At 36.6% G+C, this 19,473-nt stretch overlaps 1 protein-coding gene across 4 annotated transcripts in view; it reads right to left on the reverse strand.

Annotated features, from left to right (window-relative positions):
- The window catches only part of DPH6 (diphthamine biosynthesis 6), a 445,312-nt gene that overhangs the window by 281,011 nt on the left and 144,828 nt on the right, over positions 1-19,473 (reverse strand). For all 4 annotated transcript variants that reach the window (XM_082384997.1, XM_082384998.1, XM_082384999.1 and 1 more), the window contains exon 7: positions 6,585-6,679. In XM_082384997.1, coding sequence (XP_082241123.1) covers positions 6,585-6,679 — 95 coding nt within the window. The remainder of the gene's footprint in view (positions 1-6,584; positions 6,680-19,473) is intronic.

Consider the following 19,473-nt stretch of genomic DNA (forward strand, 5'->3'; position numbering starts at 1 on the left):
TTTGTGATTAACATCTACTTTTAATAATCCAATATTTAATTGGGGAAAAGATTGAGAATACTAAACTTTCAAAACTAAGTAAAGACCTTTTCATCTTTATGAGGACACACAGTTCAACTTTCAGGTTCACTCAAAGCTCTCGGAACAGTTTTACAACTTGAAACTTCTATTCAATTTCATTTTCACAAATTTGGTTGGTATGGGCTACCATTAAACAGTAGTGCTTTATCTTCATTATTCTTTTCATTTTCAAGAGGTAATTCATCCAGTGTTTCACACAAAATCTCAATTATCCTTCACAAAGGCAGTACTGGTGATGGTTTTAAGCTCTAGATGAACTCTTCACACTGCAATATCATTGTTATTAAAATTGATTGTCTGACATAGTAATTACCACATTCAGGTAAAACAGTATGAACTGCTTGCTGGCACCATATGGATACATGTAAATTAACTCAACTTTTATCAAAGATACCCTGTAAAGCACATATGAATAACTAAGATTATGTGTGAAGTTCTAATAACTAATTATCTTTTATTGTTGTTTATTAAGAAAGCAATAGTGTTTTTGCATTTTAACTCAAATTCTAAAGGCAGAAATTTCTCATATCTCTTTAGTGCCTTAGGAACTAGTTCCAATGTTTATATTAGTACACTGTTAGCACTTTAACCATTGTTGTTCAGCAAAATAAATTCTTACTTTGATTCTTTTCCACTAATGTAAAATATTTTTGAATTAACTTTTGTAATGCAAAGTTATTTAGTGACAATAGAAGAAATCTCAAAAGACTAGGATCCGATATATTAAATTTTCATGAGCAAAATCTGTTTACTTTTCACTTGGAAGATCAGAGATAGAGAAAAAACAGTTTGATGGTAAAAAAAAAAAAAATCAACTACCATTCATGAACCGTTAGTATCAAATACGTATCTTGTTAGTGCTTTAAAAAATTACATTAAAACAGGCTTCTATGACTTTAAAAGAAAAATATTATAATAGAAATAAAATCATTAGAGTCGGGATCATGAAAGAAAGTAATAACCTGCCTTCACAGACTACCTAACCGAAAGATGCTTCAATGTATAATGAGCAAGAGGAGAAAGAGAAAGAAAAGAGGAGACCCTCTTGCTTTCTACCACCTGTCTCTCTGCCTTGTTAACTCTAGTCTAGTTGTCTTGTCTATTTACTCCAGAGTTGTCTGTTCTGGTCCTATCTTGGCTCCGCAATAGATTCAAATTCTAGTTCCTGTGTATGACCTCATTCTTACATTAAATTTCAATCTCTATGTTCCCAATCCCAGCTTTGGAAACTGACCCTGAGCCTGAATTATGCCTGATGTAGGCAGCTTGGTCTTGATATCCTTGACAATGGGTACACCAAAACCATGATTAACCTGAACCAGTGATGTGTCAGTGGAAAGGGTTTCGGGCCCTCCTTTCTCTTGACAGTTATTCCCACTAGAAACAGAAGATTGACAGCAAATAGCTCACTTAATTGATACAATTATTGCATTCTGAATCAAGATTGTTATCCAGAGAAAATATATAACATTCTGAACACTAAATGAAGAGGAATATGGTTTTTATGGATTCTATTAAATCCATAATCTCTAATTGACTAATGTCATTTCACTCAGTTATACAAAGCTAGAACCAACTGGGAGACAGATAGTAGATTCAAATCAATGGCTTTTAGCTTCAAACAGAATAATGCCACTACTGCTCTTCTTTTCTTTCATAAACTATCACCTGAAACTCAACTTTCAAGGGTCTCTGGTTTCTGTCTGCTTCATGGATTTCTCTGAAACCTAGAGCAGAATCTGCTGGAATACCCTCAGAGAGACCCAGAAAATTAAGAACAACTCTACCACAGCAAAAATGCTTTCCAGTTCACTACCCTCCTCCTCTTTCCCTATTAATACAAGTAATCAGTGCAGCCCCTTCCTCTTACACAACTGAGGTTTCTCGGTAGGCAAGAGCTAGATCCCATGCTCCCTTTCACTGCTGCGTTAGGCTTATCCCTAGTTATGACTTCAAAAGGGCAGCTAGCTGAGTCAGGTCTGAGTCTCTCTTCCCTGACTACAGGCTCTCTCTCGAGTTAAGAGATCAGGCCCTAACCCTCTCACTTCAAAACCCTGATATTTTCTCTTGAGGCTCAGCCATGGTCTTGGTTCCTACTTCCCCTCTGAAAAGACAACTGCACGCAGATACTCCCCGTGGGCTCACACTTATCCTCACAAGACATTTCCAACGTCATTTCTGTGAAGGCTTGCCTGACATCTTCAGACAGTGCTAGTTTTCTGCTTTATGTGCTTTGGTAATGCATTTACAGACCTTTCATAACACATTCACTGTATTATAATTATGTGTCTGTGTGCTTGTCGCCCTTCTTAGAGAGGGACCAGGTTTTGTTCATCTTTGTCTGCCTGTCTCCCCACACTCCACCTCTGGCTCAGTGCAGAATACACTGCCTTATTTTCAATCATTTGTTGAATAAACAAATAACTGTATAGTTTAACTTTGTTAAGTATCTTTACATTTACACAGTAACTATTGACACTATCAAAAACCCACACTGATTTTTCAATTACCTATCTTCACACAAATATGTACATTTTCATACATGCATACTGCATATATATGGGTACATGAACATAAGCATATATGTATACCAATAACAATATATAGTTATCTCTAGCATAATAAAAATAATTATATAAATTTAAATACAAGGAAAATGGTTCATAAATTCTAATAAATTCCTAAGTGATACAGAATAGAAATGAGAAGGCAGATAAGGAAAGTACTTGATTCATCCTCACGGCTAAATGCCATATTATGATGCTCTGGGCTGAGTTCTGTCTTGAATAGGTAGAAACTAGGAGTAAGTGGGGAAGATGAGTGCATCGTGTTTTAATCATAGAATTTAGTTCTTCTTTTCATCCCTCCTTCCTTCCCATTGTTTCTTCTATCCATCCATCCATCCCATACACAGCAACTCTGTAGCAGTAGTATATTAATATTGACAATTCAAATGGAAATATGGGGTTGTATCAAAGATTGACATTAAAATTGTGTTCATTAACAGTGAGAAGAAAGTTATCACCTTCATTAATACATTGGGATTTTAGTTCCTACTTTTTTTTTTTTCAAAATACTGGCTATATTCCCCGTGTTTTAGTTCTTACTTTTGATATGCATACACATATATTTCAAAGTAAGAAATAATAAGAAAGTAGTTTTTTTTTTTTTTAATTTATTTATTTTAGGCTGCGTTGGGTCTTCATTGCTGCACGCGGGCTTCTCTCTAGTTGCGGCGAGCGGAGGGCCACTCTTTGTTGTGGTGCGCGAGCTTCTCACTGCGGTGACTTCTCTTGTTGCAGAGCATAGGCTCTAGGTGCGCAGGCTCAGTAGTCGTGGCTCACGGGCTCTAGAGCACAGGCTCAGCAGTTGTGGCTCACGGGCTTAGTTGCTCCGCGGCATGTGGGATCTTCCTAGACCAGGGCTCGAACCCGTGTACCATGCATTGGCAGGTGGATTCTTAACCAATGCGCCACCAGGGATGCCGAGAAAGTAGGTTTTTTATTTGAGGACCTACAATTGTCCTCTTTTCTTAAAGACTAGGCTGTAATTCCTTTTGTCAAGGCTCCTCAGGAAAAAACCCTCATTTTCTGATCTAAAAATTTGTATCTAGAGGTGAGTAGTCACATCCTAATTGATGTGAAAAGTAAATTGTAAAATGTTCTAGTCAAAAATTTAAAAAATTACTTCCACACAAAGACTGTTATACCAGTGTTTCCCACAAGATTTTAAAAATGTTAGTTGGAATTCGGGGCAAAATGTATCTTATAATAAACTTCTAGAACCACCCTAATTTGTCTAAATTATTTCATTATACAAGAGATTCTATCTGTGTTTTTGAAAAAAAACAAAAAACACACACCCTAATTATAATCAAATCATTTTGCATGCAAAAGTTTATTTTTTCTCCTCATAGAGGTAGTCTCCTTTTTTAACATAAAATTTTGAATTAGACATTTAAAAGGGGATTCCTAATAATCAACTAGTTGTATGCTAATTGTGGAAGATCACTACTATGTCAAATATAACAGGAGAAATTATTAAGTTTGTCCCCCCAAATACATTCTAACTGACAGGATCCAGTATGATTAATAGTCAATTGTTAACAAGTAGTTACCAGGTCTAAACTTATCTTTTAATTGTGTCACATGGAAAACTATCTCTAAATAAAATAACTTTAATTTATATACAGTTTTAGAATGTGCAATGCATATTCATTCACATCATCACATTTAGTGCTTATCAGATAGGTATGATAAGGACATTTTCTATTTTAAAGAGAAGGAAAGATTTTGCATAGAGCAGGTGACATTCTTTTTCCATTCAACTACTACAACCTCTAGTTATAACCTAAGAAAGGAACACATAAAAGTGAAATAGGATATTTAAAACTAAACAATAAATGAAAAATTAATTCCACGATATTTAACATTTATCAGTGCCTACTACTGTGTGTTCTGAGAGTTCAGATATGAGGACAAGCACTGGAAGCAGTAACAACCAAAGCCTTTAAAAATGGAAGGATTTAGCAAAGTGGGGATAAATGGGAAGGCAATCTAGCGAAAAGAAGTCAAATAAGAAAGTTACGAAGCTGAGGTGAGGCAGAGCCTATGAAGAAAAAAATCAAAGAACATGCTTAAGCATCAGAATCAGATTAGTGATTAGCTGATAACTGAGTAAGAAAGAAATGTCAGTTCTCCCCCTTCTGTTCTCAAGGTACACACTCGTATGTCAGCACTTACAGTATTGCTGATTTGCCTCTCCATTCTTACAGAAGAACTTTTACAGAGCAGGGTGGCAGCTTGCAGAGTTCCACCCACATAATTATCCTCAACAAATGATTATCCAGTTCAATTGAACAGCTCATTTTGGCACTAGAGGGTTCTAATACACCTTCCCTGACATCCTTCTCTTCAATAGCATGATTAACTCCCATCATGTCATTGTCTCAGTCAGGTTGAGGTTTCTCTGTCTACACAATGATGAGGTGAAAGATTCACTTTTCAGGTCTAAAGTACTATGATAAATAAACCTTCTGGTTATGTAGTGTAAAGCAGTACATTTCTTATAATTCTATGTTGTCCATGAAGACTTCTGGGTGCTCCAGGACCTCAAGTTGTCTAATAAACAGGAAGAGTATTATTCTTTGGCCTTCTTTCTCTTATTGTGCTTTTTATTTTTTTCTAATTTGGTTAGTCTAATAAGTATATTGCAAGTTTCCTATGATACTATAATTTCACCCTAGCATGGAAATGTTTTTCTTGAAAAACCAAACAGTATTATTTCATAGAAGTAATACCTAAGGCACAGTTCATTCAATGAATTGTTTTGTGATCATTGAAGCCAGAAGAAATACCTCCCGTTTATGAACTTATTCTTCTGACTCTTATCCTCTACCATTTTGTGTCACAATTTTATGCAGATGTGTCTTCCTTCCACCCTTCTGGAGACAGGAACTATGTTTCAACATCAGTGGTGCCCAGTAGAATGCTTTAGACATAATAGGTACTTGATATATATTTGCCAAATATATTATTATTATGTTTGATGATTATTAATGGAAGAGAAGTTAGAAGAAATGAGAGAAGCAAGAGTGGGTGAATATTGCATAGGGTAATGAAAAGGTCATGGCTATGTTTCCCAAGATAAATGTAATTTTTAGAAAATTCACCTGGAGTTGTCTTAACTTCTTAGAACATTCTTTCCCTCATTATTAATATGTACAAAGAAGTCACCTTTCAGTGTTGAAAATATTAAAGCTGTCCATTCGATACAAGATTCTAGTCTTTCATCAAGTGAGGTTTCTGAAATCAAGCATAATTCTGACAATCTTTTCAAGAAGCTGAAGAGCTTAGGAAAAGCAAATAAAGTGCTCTCTTAGCATATGAGAAGAGTGATATAAATTAGAGTATGGATAATAATGTTAACAAACTGAAGAAAGTTCCTATTTTTTGCTACACAAATTTTAACAATTTATGGCAAAGAAATCACACTATTCACCATAAAACAGAATTCATTTAAAAACAAAGTTCATATGTAAAAATAACCCCAAATAATTGAAGAGAAATGTTTAGTATTACCATTCTAAGTTATTAAAGCCAAGAAAAAGGAAAAAGAGAACAGAGTTAATGGAACCCACAGGCTACTGATGTGGCAGTTTATCAAGTGTAGCTGTAATGAAAGATAAATAATACAGGCAATTCACACTTCATGAAAGGATAAAAGTGTCAGTGTGTAGGTACCAGTTTTACTGCAGGCCATAATCAGCAAGTAAATGAAAGTGCAATGTCTAAAAAGTTTATAGGCTTCTATGAAGGCCTCCTCTTGTCATGTATTGATTTAGGTATTCAGACGACTTCACTGGTATTAAACAAATTGAGTGTTTGTGAACTTGGAGGACATGTTCTATTTCTCTTAACAAAAGTTGCCTCCAGCTTAATGTTACGTTGCTTCCATCACTTAAATTTGAGGAAGGGGAAGAAAATGCTGAAATGATATCTTACACAATTATTTTCTTCTTAAATAGAGGGCAATCCAAAGTGAACGTTTCATACTCTCCACCTTCTCCACAAACATGGACTCCGTACTTCTTAGAAAGCTGAAAATAGGGAAAAAAAAGAAAAAGAAAAAGAAAGAAACAGGAATCTTAAAATTAGTTAGCAAAAATGCTCACTTAACTTATTTTGTCCTAAAAAATATCCATGCCAGAAACTTTAATTCCAAAATAGATTGTGAGCTACAGGAAAATAACTGTATACGTCTGCTTAAAATATGGGTTTAAAACCATATGAAAAATGTTATCATAAAGCATAGCATTTTTAATAATCACCAAACCCTTATAAAAAGATGTAAGGGACCAACATTTTTGTGTAGAATGAGAAAGCTTAAAGATTACTATAAAGTTTAGGAATGCCACTAGCTTTAGCTTCAAAGGGAGGCTAAGGAGGAAAGATACTAAGTAATTACGTAGTAAATGAGAATATATGCAGCCAAACTGTGCTTTTCCCTGCCCTTTGACCTATATGTAGAAGGGGAAAAAATGTTGTGTTTAGAGCATTTCTCAGAGACACAGAGAATGTAATCTAAGGCCTTTCCTTGGGCCTGGGCACACAAAGAAGTCATAAACATGGTTATTATGCTTAAGGTTATTATTAATAGTAAAGTTCCAAGTTCCAACGCTGCAGACAAGCCCTAGGAAAGTATAACTCCCAGAAAGGTTGGGATAGCTTATAATGTTGTCTGATTAAACCTGAAATTAAAACAAAAAAATAAGCAAAGAAACAAATAAATTCCCCGTGCTTTGCACTGAATATAAGCTGTGTTATTTAAATGATCCTGATACTGAGAGTACAATCATCTCTTATTTGGTTGGTACATGGCTGGAATCAGTGCTGGGGAGCACTCTCACTGGCTGTGCCACAGAATCTTTCTGCTCTTGTGCAGAGGCTTTATCACTATGATTCCTTCTCCTTCATTCTGAACTTCATAGCTTTCCCTGCTTACAGTCTCTCCCAGCCCAAAGTCCTCACAGCCCAAAGGAAGAGCGACTCCATTGATGTTCTCTGTTACTGCCAGTGCTGGGACTGTGGCCTAAGTCTTCGGTTTTACCCGCATAGTTACACATTTATTTATTTGGTTATTTTTGTGGTTGTGCTACCATTCCAAATCCATTACATTTCAACTACTGACTACGTGCCCTTCGGGATTTAAAGCACACATCTATGAAAATTCTACTACTCCCTCTAAGGTTCAACAGTAATGTGGATGACCTGTAAAGCCAAATAGCAAGAGAAGTGAAGGAAAGAAAATGGGGTGGCATTTTCTATAAGAACTCACAAGAGCAAAGTAGATAAATGAAGTAGGGAATCAGCAAGGCAGAAGAATTACGGCAGCTGGTCCTTATAAGAGCAGATAACAGGAATACATTACCGTAGTAAACCAAATTAAATTCATGTCTGCTTTGCAATAAAAAATGTAGGAATAATAATGGGATGTGGATTTCAGGGGTGTTTCCTTGTTCTGTCAGCTGGTGCCTGACCCCTTCTGTGCTGATCTCCCTTCACTGGTCTTCCCATTCTAGCAACTGTCTACCAAGTGAACCATCTACTCTCACCTTTATGGACAGTCTCCTTACGTGGGAGTATACCTTAACAATCACTGGCTTCTTTTTATTAGAAAATGTTTCATTGAAGCTTTGCAAAATTTCTATAATCTACCACCAAAGAATAACTGGATTTTTTAAAATTAAAGTTGGCATGGCTGTTATCCTACTGATATCCTTCTATTAGTCCCTAGTAAAAATAATGCAAGCTGCTATGTTAATCCAACACAGTACTAGGAAATCTAATATGGATGCATCCAGTGATATTTCCAGTTCAAGTAAAATATTTCCATAATATTCACCCAATCAGTTCTTCAACAAATATTTATTGAACAGTGATTATTTGGCAGGCCTTGCTAGATGAAAAAGATCCAAAAGTAAACAAGACAATGTCCCTGGTCTCTGGAAGCTTCCTAAATATACTGCACCTTATATTTTAATACCACAATATGATGAAATAGTGATGTCACTTCTATAAATAATATGTGCAATCTCTTCTCCCCACTACTACTGGTTCACCAGCATGGACACAGATTCCAAGTCAAGAAATTTGGGTAAAGAGCCCAGTGGTTTTTATGGCTGATGAACCAAGAAGTAGTCTGTGAATCCTTAGAATGTCTTTTGCAGCCCCTCTAAACTCTACTAGCTTCAAGCTCTAGTAGATGCAAGTATTTAGAAAATTCGATCTTTATTGGCTGACTTTTAGCCAGTTCCAAGTCCCTTTGATGTCCTGAGAGGCCTCAAGAAGCAAAGTTTATGCTAGCCACTTTCTTTAAGCCACTTTCTTTATCTAAGACATAGCACCCTGTTAGAAATCAACATCCTGGTAGCACAAAAGCATGATGTATGCATGTGATAAAAAAAGGGTCAGTTTAGGTAAGTAGAGAATCCAGATGTGTACATTCCAGAGACATATTTGTGGTACACAACATTCAATTTACTTTTCTAAAACATGTAGGCCACTGTTACTCATATCTACACTATTCACAGAAAGTAGCAACTTTATTCTAACATGTTTCAGGTCTGTGTTTGGGTTTCAACTCAAAATTAGCATTATTGTATGCCAGCACTTAATCACTCCAAATACAATTTTTGCAGTTCACTTCGATAAGTTTCTCTGTCAATTTCATTGTAATTGAAAATACTAAATAGGTAACAGTTTTTCTAAGGTTTAGTTTCTCGCTGAATTATCATGATTCTTTCCATAATTTAAGTACAAACGATAGCAATCTATTGAAAAATAAAAAATATTTTTCATATTGCTATTTGACCATTAAGGTCTAATGTCCATTAATGATTAAAACATCGTTAAATAGTTTCAGTTAGTATGTAAAAAGTGGAAGTAGACAGTTATCACTGTAACACCAAAAATATGCCAGATAGGCTACAAAACCATGCCTTTGTGTTTTACCTACAGAGATCCGAGAATGCAAAGAAGTCTGGATGAACTAACTTCAGATCAGGGTAAGCCTTTCCTAGATGAGTGAAGATCCATGGTCACTTTCCTAATGGGGGAACAGACAGAGTAGAAGCAAACCTCTATAGATGAGGGACGTCTATCAGTGTATACAAAAAGCCAAACTCTTATGGCCATCTGTGGACCTCTGTGATGGATTATTAGGGTCCTGAGAAGACCCAGGGAGTGTGTACAGCCTGCCAGTTCTTTTTCACAGTCTTAACTAAGTGTACACAGTAGCTACATGCAGAGAGCTAGGGCCAGGGCAGAAAAGGGGAGAGAGATCCCTTTGAGAACACCTGCCCATCAAGTCTTTTCTACTGAACTTTCACTGTACCAAGGACTGGTGACAGGGCAGGAAGACAGAGAGATTTCAGCCAAGACTTGGAAAGCCAGAGAGGAGGCAGGGAAAGGCCAAGAGCAGTAAGCCCTTGAAAAGGCACAAAACACTGGTAGCAGGACTTTAAAGCAGGGGGACGGGGTAGGGGGGGAGAAGGAGAGAGAGATCTCTAGACTCACTGGAGCACAGATCACATGCCCTGATAAAGGGAGAGACCTTATCCTGCTTTCAAAACATTTCAAACAAGTAGCAAACTGAAACAACTCAAACCAGACCCAGCTCAACTGGAGATTAGACTACAGAGAATAAACATCACAAACTAGCTGTCAGACAGAGGAAGGGGTGTGACTTTTCCAGAGTGAATATTTACTTCAGTCTCTACTGTTCTTTTTTATTCAATATCTACTATAATATATATAAAACAAATTAGATGAACAGTGAAAAAGTTAAAAATGTGACCTGTAATCAAGAGAAAAACAAACAAAACAGAAACAGACCCACACATTAACCAAATGTTGAACCCAGTAGATAAGGACTTTAAACATAACTACTATAAATACATTAAAGATTTACTGGAAAAGATAGACAAAATTTACGAACAGAGAGTAATTTTAGCACAGTTGGAAAACTAGGGATAGACAGCTGTAGGTTCATATTCTAGCTCCAATACTTTCTGAGTACTGGACCCAGGATGAATTGCTTAAATTCTCTGAATTTCCATTTCCCTAGGGGGATCCCTGCCCTTCGGGGGATGTTGTATTAGAAGGTATAATACATACAAAGCTTTTAACCCAGTGCCTAGTGCACAGGAAGCAGTCGACATATGTTATCTTTTCTCTATTAATTTGCCATTCCCTTAGACCTTCTACTCTTTACCTATATACTCCCATCTTTGAGGACCATGACCCCTACTATATCTATTACCTCTACTGCAAATGGCTTTTGAAGCGAAAACCCTAGCCATCAACCCCTCTCCCATGTATTCGCTCCCCCCATAACAAACGTTTATTGAGTGTTTTACTTGGGAGCATTGTTGTCTTACTTCAACATGAATAAAACACAGTTCTTTATTTTTTCCCCAAAACCTTCTCTCCCTGCTCAATTTCTGTTCAATCAAGCTTAAAATACTGGAGTAGAACTTAATTCCTTCCTTTCCTTCTGCCACACAGCCTACATTTTAAAATTTTCATGAATTCATTTATTGAATCTACAAATATTCACTCAGTACTTATTACGTGCCAGATGCTCTTCTATACATTAGGCATATGGCAGTGAATGAGAAAATGTACGCACTCCCTTCCATTCTAACATCCTTACTGATCACTTTGCACTTGAACTATTACAATAAACTCTTGTCTTCCTGCTTTATATTCACCCCTCCCAATCTACCCTACATGTTATCAACACACTAACTTTCCTTAACAATATGAGATGGCATTCATCCACTCAAAAACTTTTGGTGTTTGACTATTGCCTATTCAATGGAAATCAAGCTCTGTAAACTGAGAGTCAAAGACTTCAGCCATTTGGTCCCATCATTCACAAGAATACCAAGACATAAAGCTAATACACTGAATGGGAAAATAAAGTAAAATAAAGATTCAAAAGAATCTTGACTGGCTGAAAAAAACCCCAGAAGATTAAATCTTAAAAAGTGAAATATAATGTGATAAACATAAACCCCAACAGGCAATTTCCTTCTCTTCAACTTATAGAAATCACTCTTATTACTGACTGTGGGATTGTCCTCTGCTGCCTTGTGACATACTTCTGTATTGCATTACTATGTACCCCTTGAATTTAAATGTTTCTCATGAGACTATAAGTTTCTAAATTTCTTAAACCCTCTCATAATTTTTTCCTAGTAGTGTGTAGCACATAGTACACAATGACCAAATGGCTGTCTTATCTGTGGTCCGGATACCCTGTATACTCCCAGAAAAGGGTCCAATTGGCATGTACTGACAGGTCTAGTTTCAGACAGAAAGTAAGCCATTCCCAAACAGAATTATCAAGTAAAAGGGAGGAGTGATACCGAGCAGGGCCCTGTGGGCCCTCTGGGCACAAAGCCTTTCTGTGTCTCCCATTTCTGTGATTACAGGAAGTAGCCTTCATTCAGCCTCCGGAAGCTTCCCTGAGTCCCAAAATACAGATTCAAGCAGTTGTTAATTAGGGAAGGGAGGGGATATGAGACAAGGGAGAAACAAAACAGTCAAGAGAAACAATAGTGCAGCCTTGGTGCAAGGTCCTGGTTCCCCATCAAAGGATACACACAATAATATCTTTGAGCTGTTTTGCAGATACTGAAACCCCCTCCAGGTGGGAGAAAGTTAACGGTTAACGGTGGTATGCTGCCCACAAGCATGTAGACCCCAGACCAGTTGGAACCTGAAGGTTGATGAGGCTGACTCCTACTTACCTTACCACCAACCCATCAGAAGAATGTCCATGAGCTGATCACACCCTCTTTGAACCATTACTATAAAACTTCTCACTATCCTCTCCAAGTTGGGACACATAGTTTTTCGAGGCAGGAGCCCGCTGTGTCTCCCTTTGTCTGGCAAAGTAATAAAGCTATCCTTTTCTACTTCACCCAAATCTCTGTCTCCGAGATTTGATTCGGCACCAGTGTACAGAGAAGCTGAGCTTTCAGCATCAGGAGAAAGTTACTAACTGCTTTTTCTATATCGTTAGAAATAGGATAAAATTTTTCTATTTTTGGAACTCTAAAACTGGATAAAATTTACACATGGTTGTCAATGTTTTTCTTATCTCATTACCCACTGAATCAGGGATGTCACTATCTTTCCCCCTGTCTTTAACCATTTGGGGAATGTTATATAGAAAAAGATTCAGATCAGATGGCCATTGGATATGATTAATACACCTGTTATTTTGTCTGACATCAGTCAAACTGGTCCCATTCTTTGTATAAATACAAAGGTATAAAGCTAACACAATCAATAAAATAAAATAAAATTTCAAAAGGATCTTGACCAGCTGAAAAGAAATATGTTGCTGTTTTCTAACCAGTTAAATTATTTTTGATAAAATAATAAAATCATTTTTTACTTATTTCACATTATAATTTCCATTGTATAAAAGTATATTCCTTGCTTCACATATATCTAAATTGTGCTGTGTTCTCCTTTGGATAAAATTTTTATGGAAGGTGAACATTAATTTTCCAACTAACTATTGTTAAGATAAGCTTTCTAAAACACATTTTGAACAGATGTGGCTGACTTGGGTCATTTCATGGCTTATAAGAATGCCTTGGAGTCTGAGCATTTAAAAAGTGAATTCCTAGTAAATGAAAAGGAAATTACTTATATGATTCTATTTTTTCTGGCACATTTATTCATACAGATAAATATTCATATTCATAATAACTCCATTTGAACTCTACTAATTACTGAACTGAAAAGGTTATGGGCATCATGATTTCCCTGTTTAATTTTTTTATCCCTTTGAAAGACTGTAATAACCATAATTGTGAGAATTTCTTATTAAATCAAGATATTTCTTCTTTTAAACCTACCTCATTTGCTGTTACTAATCTTAAAACTGACAAAAAAAAGGGCCAAATGAAACTGCACTTCCCTCATCCCTCCTACCACCTAAAGAAAACCATGAGGTTTAAAAAACTCACCACAATTTCATTTTATAAATGATGTATTTAACATACAAAATAATTTCATGCTGCATATATTCATTCATAGCATTTATTAAAGAAGTATTTATTGAATGTCTACAGTAGGTCTGGCATTGTTTTAAGTGCTGGGGATAACAATAGGAGCAGACATAAATTCTGCATAAAACAGCTTACTGTCTGGAGGTACAGACATAAAGTTAAACAAGCAATTACAATAAAAGGTAGGGATTGCTTTGGTGGATGCATGAAATGCAGTGGGAATATAAAGCAGGGGACCTAACTGGAAGGAACTCAAAAGGCTTCTCAAAGAATCTGAAGGATGAGTTAACCAGGAAAGTCTGGAGAGAGAGAGGGAAAGAGAAAGAGGGAGAGGGAGAGGGGAGAGAGAGAGAGAAGGCAGGAGAGAAGAAAACTGTTCCAGAAGGAACAGCATGTGTTAAGTCCCAGAGCACATGATGGGTACTAGAAATTGAAGTAAGTTTGGCATAGCTGAAACATAACTAGACGAGTAATAGTGGAGAGGTGAGGCTGAAAAACTAGAAAGAGGACAGATGTTATGGGGCTTCATATGCCATGCTAAGTTATTATCCTCAGGTCATTGAGAACCCATGGGGATGTTTTAAACAGAAAACTGACCTGATCTCATTTGTCTTTTAGAAACATCATTCTGGCTGCACAGTGGAGAATGGGCTGGAGGGCAGAAAGTCAAGAAGCAGAAAGAACTGAGAAGTTGCTGGAGGAATCTCGGCAGGAGGTAAAGCTTTCCTGAACTGGAGAAGTAGCAGTGAGGATGGAGAGGAGAGGGCAGATATTTTGAGAGAGATTTTCTAGGCTGAAATAAGTGACTGGAGAAGTGAAGAAAGTTTAAAAAAAGTAAGAAAAATTCCCAGCTTTCTGCATTGGGAAACTGGATGGATGGTGGTCCTGTTTCCTGGATTTTAGTATAAGTAGCAATGTGCTGGGACACTGTCTAATGACCTTATCTTTTTCAAATTTTATGTAGCATGTGATACAACTGATGTCTCAAATCTTTGTGATTATTTTCCTTAGGCTTCCATGTTACTGTATTTTCTAAGTTATTGCTAGGCTTCTCCACCTCCTTTCCCTCCTGCTGCTCCTAAATTATAAGTAGCCCTCATGATTCTCTCTATAGTCTTCTTTATCAATTTATTCCCTTGGATAGCTTATGCAGTCCACGGGTTCAACCATCACCTTTATGTTATTCTGCTGCTGCAAACACAAACACTGTCACTACTAATTAAAGACAATTTGCTTTATGCCTTAAAGTTAAGAAAATGATGAAATTATCTTATTTAATCTTCAAAATGCCTTTTAAGAATAAAAAAGAGCATAGGCTCTGAAATCAGATAGACTTAAAGCATAAATTCCAGTTCTGCAACTTCCCAGCTCTGTGACTTTGGAAAAGTAACTCACCCTCTAAGTGATTCCTCATCTGTAAAATGTAAACATTAGTAGTAGCAACATCATAGGCTTGTTAGATGGTTAAATAAAATAATGCATAAAAAGCACTTAGCACAGAGTATGGCACTTAGTAAATACACAGCTTAACTATAAAAGTAGGTAAAGCACGTATGGTAGTGAGGCACGGTGAAAGCAGCATTGCATAATTGATTAAAAGCAGTAGCTCTGGAGACACACTGCCCTTGGTTCAAATCCTAGCTCTGTCACTTTGTAGCTACGTGATCTTAGGTCATGCAAACTCTCAGAGCCTCAGATTACTGATCTGTACAATGGAGATGACAACAGCATCTACCTCATAGGAATGCTGTTTTCAGTAATAAAACCATGTGAAAAAAAAGTCTAATATACTACACAGCACATAATATATACTCAATGAAATGGCTACTAATTTTATTTTCTTCCTTTTCCAGAGGTGAAAACTAGGTTGATTTGCAAAGGTTATATAGCTTAGAACTAAACAAACCCAGAATTTAAAGTTGTGTCCTGACTCTGATAAATAACAAACCTTAGTCTTTAGCCTGAACATCTCAATTGTGTGCCAACCTCATAGTTTAAAAACATATGCCTTTGGTTTACATGTTATAATTTAAAACTCAGTATGTTTAAGACCAAGCTTATCATGTTCTTTCTCAACCCTGTTCTCCTCTGCAAAAATGTGTGCTTCTAATTTCCCCAATCATTACGTGTGTATTAATTTTGATTCTTCCTTTTCCAGCTTCTGGCCATTTGGTGCTAATTTCTTTTTCATTCTTCCAACAAAATCTTTCTTTTAGTTTTGTTCTCTCTCTCCATCCCTACTGTCAGCGGTTTCATGCTCTAAGCCCTCACACCTGTTTCCTATAAGAGCACCTTAGACTTTTTTTCATTTCCAATTTCTTCTACTCCCAATCCATGAATACTACTGACAGACTAAATTTCCTGAGATATATTTTAGTAATATAAATCCCTGTTGATGAGCCTTCTGTATCTTGCTATTTCTTATCCCAAATTGCTTGGTCCATCTCTCAAGGCCCTTTATGATTGGGTCCTAAATTCCCACCTCACCTTTTTCTTATTAATCTACCAATACCAACTCTTAGTTTCATTTAAACCAAGTTCCTCATTGTCCCTGCATGTCTTCTTGCCAAGGAATCTTCTTCATATTGATTCACTTTGTTGTTACCACCCATGTAAATTTCATCCATCCTTCAGACCAGTTTAAGTGCTGAGGCTTCCATGACATCGCCTTCAGCTACTCTAGGTCATGTGGTCATCTTCCAACTCTTAGGTCCCAATTACATTTATAGTAAATACCAATTTGGTTTTATCTGATCCAAGTTATTAGGGTCCTCCCCTCATTTACAAAACTCTAAGTTCCATGAAAAATAACTCTTTGACTTACTTTGTACCCCTTATAGAAGCCAGCAGAGAACTGAGCACATAAGAAGGCCTTACAAATACTTATCACTCAGTTCTATTAGTACCACATGACACTGGCAGTTAAGAGTTCTTCTATAAAACACAGTCAGAGAAATGTGAGGGACAGGTTCAAGGTCATATATTATAACAGCCACTAACTACGGAGGACCTTCACCTCTTCTCTTTAACTACAGCTATTAATGGGCACTACTGCCAGGTCAAATTCCTTAAACTACACCTGTCAGAATTTTAGTCCTTTCCTCTAACTCCTGCAGTTAGTCCTCATTGTTTAGATAATTAAATCCGCACTTCAGTATTCAAAATCTCTCACGATATGGCTTTGACTTCTTTTTTCAGCTTCCTCTCCCAGTACTCAAAATATACTCCAAACAGTTCAGCCAGTCAAAAATCCTATCCATTCTTAAAGTCCAGTATGGCGGTCAATTTATCTCTGAATTTACTCAGAATTCTCTCAACAACATATAATTTTCTTTGAAATTCTATGGTACATATTTTTTACTTTTTTTAGAGTACATTTCAATACACCTTGTAATTTATATTTATAATAGTCACTGGACTCAACCATAAAATTCCACATATCCTTCCAACTCAGTTATGTTCAAAATTCAAAATCTCCTCTCAAGGAAGTTCTACCTCCTCTTGACTTTCAAGGTCAGTTAAAGGTGTTCTTTTCCATAAAGTTAGCAGTGCAGGGAACAAGGCTTAAAATTCTGTCTCTCTCTCCCACATTATCAAATCAACTTTAGTGAAATTCCCTATATCTTTTGCTTTTTAAGTGACAGGTAGCTGGGATTGTAAACTGCTCTTTTGTCAAACCCATAAGGAAGACAAGTTAACTCATATAAAACAGAACTTGAAACAGAGCTTTAAGCTTGAAATCAGCATTGCACATATCTGGCTTTAGCTCTTATAGCACCTAGCTGAGTGGTATACTTCTTAGTCAGCACATATCTACTTACCTTTGACTCAAGGCTAGAAGTCCAATTTCCCAATTCTATGTGAATAGTTCTGGAAAAAGCAACCAATTCTATATATTCACAATTTTTATATAATATGGTTTCATTCTTCCATTTAGCAGACAACTTTTACTTGGATGATCTTAAGAAATCTCTTGATTAAAGAGTAACGGCTGCTGGTAAAGACAGTGGATTGAATCCATGTATCTACTCCCACCCCCTTCTAAAACCTTCATGGGAGGTATTTCATAAAATGGCATAAACACAAAAAGATGCAGAAAAGCAGAGGGCAAGTGACAGGATCAATAAATTTAATAGAACCAAGAACACTGGATCCTACGCCAACCGACAGTGGAGAATGCAAAGGACCAAACCAACTTACACAGTAAGATAACTCCTTCCTCTAAAACAATAAGGTAATGAGTTGGTGGCACTGGGTACCTCTGGAAGTAAAGGGAAAATGTGAAAAGGACACCAAAATAAGAAGGGTTGATTGGCAGTGTGTTTAACAAGCAGTCAGATCCCCAGATCCTTTTGCTCTAGGCTGGCAACTGTCTCTCCTCCACCCTGACAGAACATTGAAGGTTTATTCTCTGCAGAGGGTGAGACAGAGGAACTAGCCTGGGAGAAAAGAGACACAGCTGAGGGCAGAGGTACTATAATAAAAACAGAGGGATTCAGTTAATGTATGCACACAAGATTCTGAGACCTCTAGCCATTTTCCATGTTCAACTCCCAGAAAACAAAACAAACAAACAAAAAAACCTGCAGCATGTGTTCACTTCAAGAGCAGACTGGAGAATCCTCTTCTTTGAAATCTAACTAGCTCAGATTAAATGACCTAGATATACTTCCCTATAGTGAAACTCAAGGTCACAAAGCTCCATCCATACACTTAGTGCTTACCACAAAAATTTTGGGTCCCTACTCTTAAATATGAGTAGAACACCAAAGATTAGCAGAAACATCTCTAAAATGAAAGTTAGAGACCAAAGTAAACAATGGAGAAAAAGGACTATGCAGGAGAGAAGAAAAATTATAATAAGGATAAAGTATTATAGATTTAAAAAAGAACAGAGAACAAAAATAAGCTTTTAGAAATTAAAAATAAGATATGAAAAAACTCAATTAAAAATTTTGAAGGTAAAATTGAGAAAGTCTCCCAGAAAGGGGAAAAATGATGTAGGTAAAAATTAAAAGAGAAAAGTTAGAAATTAAAGAAACATCTAAATAATAGGAATTCAAAGAAGCAAAAACAAAGGGGAGGTAAACACCAGTGAAGTAATTCAAGGACGTTTCCCAGAACTGAAATTTTCAAGCTGAAAATTCTACCTGTGTCAGCACAATGGATAAAAATATGCACACCCAAGACACAGCACATAAGACTTTAAAATTCTTGGGGCAATAGAAATATCTTACATACTCTTACAGAGAGATGGAGAGAGAAAAAATAAGGTTGCATACAACTAGTCAGGAATTAGAATGACTTTAGGCTTCTCAACAGCATATACCAAGCTGCAAGGGAATGAAGCAATACTATCAAGATCCAGGAGGGAAAATATTCCAAAAATAGAATTTACGACCTGCTGAAGAACCAATCAAATGCAAGGAAAGAATGAAGACATTTATAGATATGCACAGTGTCTCAAAACACTTACCTCCTGTGGACCATTTATTAAAATCTTATAGAGAATGCGCTTCACAAAAATGAGAATAAAACAAAGAAAAAGGAAGACGCTGGATCCAGGAAATGAGGGCTTCAACAAAGAAGAAAGGTAAAGGGGTCTCCAGGATTATGAGGAGATGATAGGATGACAGCCTTGTAACATAGAAGGAAACTGGCCCAGATTACATACAGGTCAGAGGGCCCTGGAAAAGACTTCAGGAGGAGGAAACTGAAAAACTACTTAACATGTCTGAACATCTGGCTAAGAGACTAGAAAATTGGCAGCGAGTACAGCACTGAATTAGTGATTGGTACAT

Source organism: Balaenoptera borealis (genome assembly GCF_965194805.1).
Source record: "Balaenoptera borealis genome assembly, chromosome: 3".
NCBI classification, from domain to species: domain Eukaryota; kingdom Metazoa; phylum Chordata; class Mammalia; order Artiodactyla; family Balaenopteridae; genus Balaenoptera; species Balaenoptera borealis.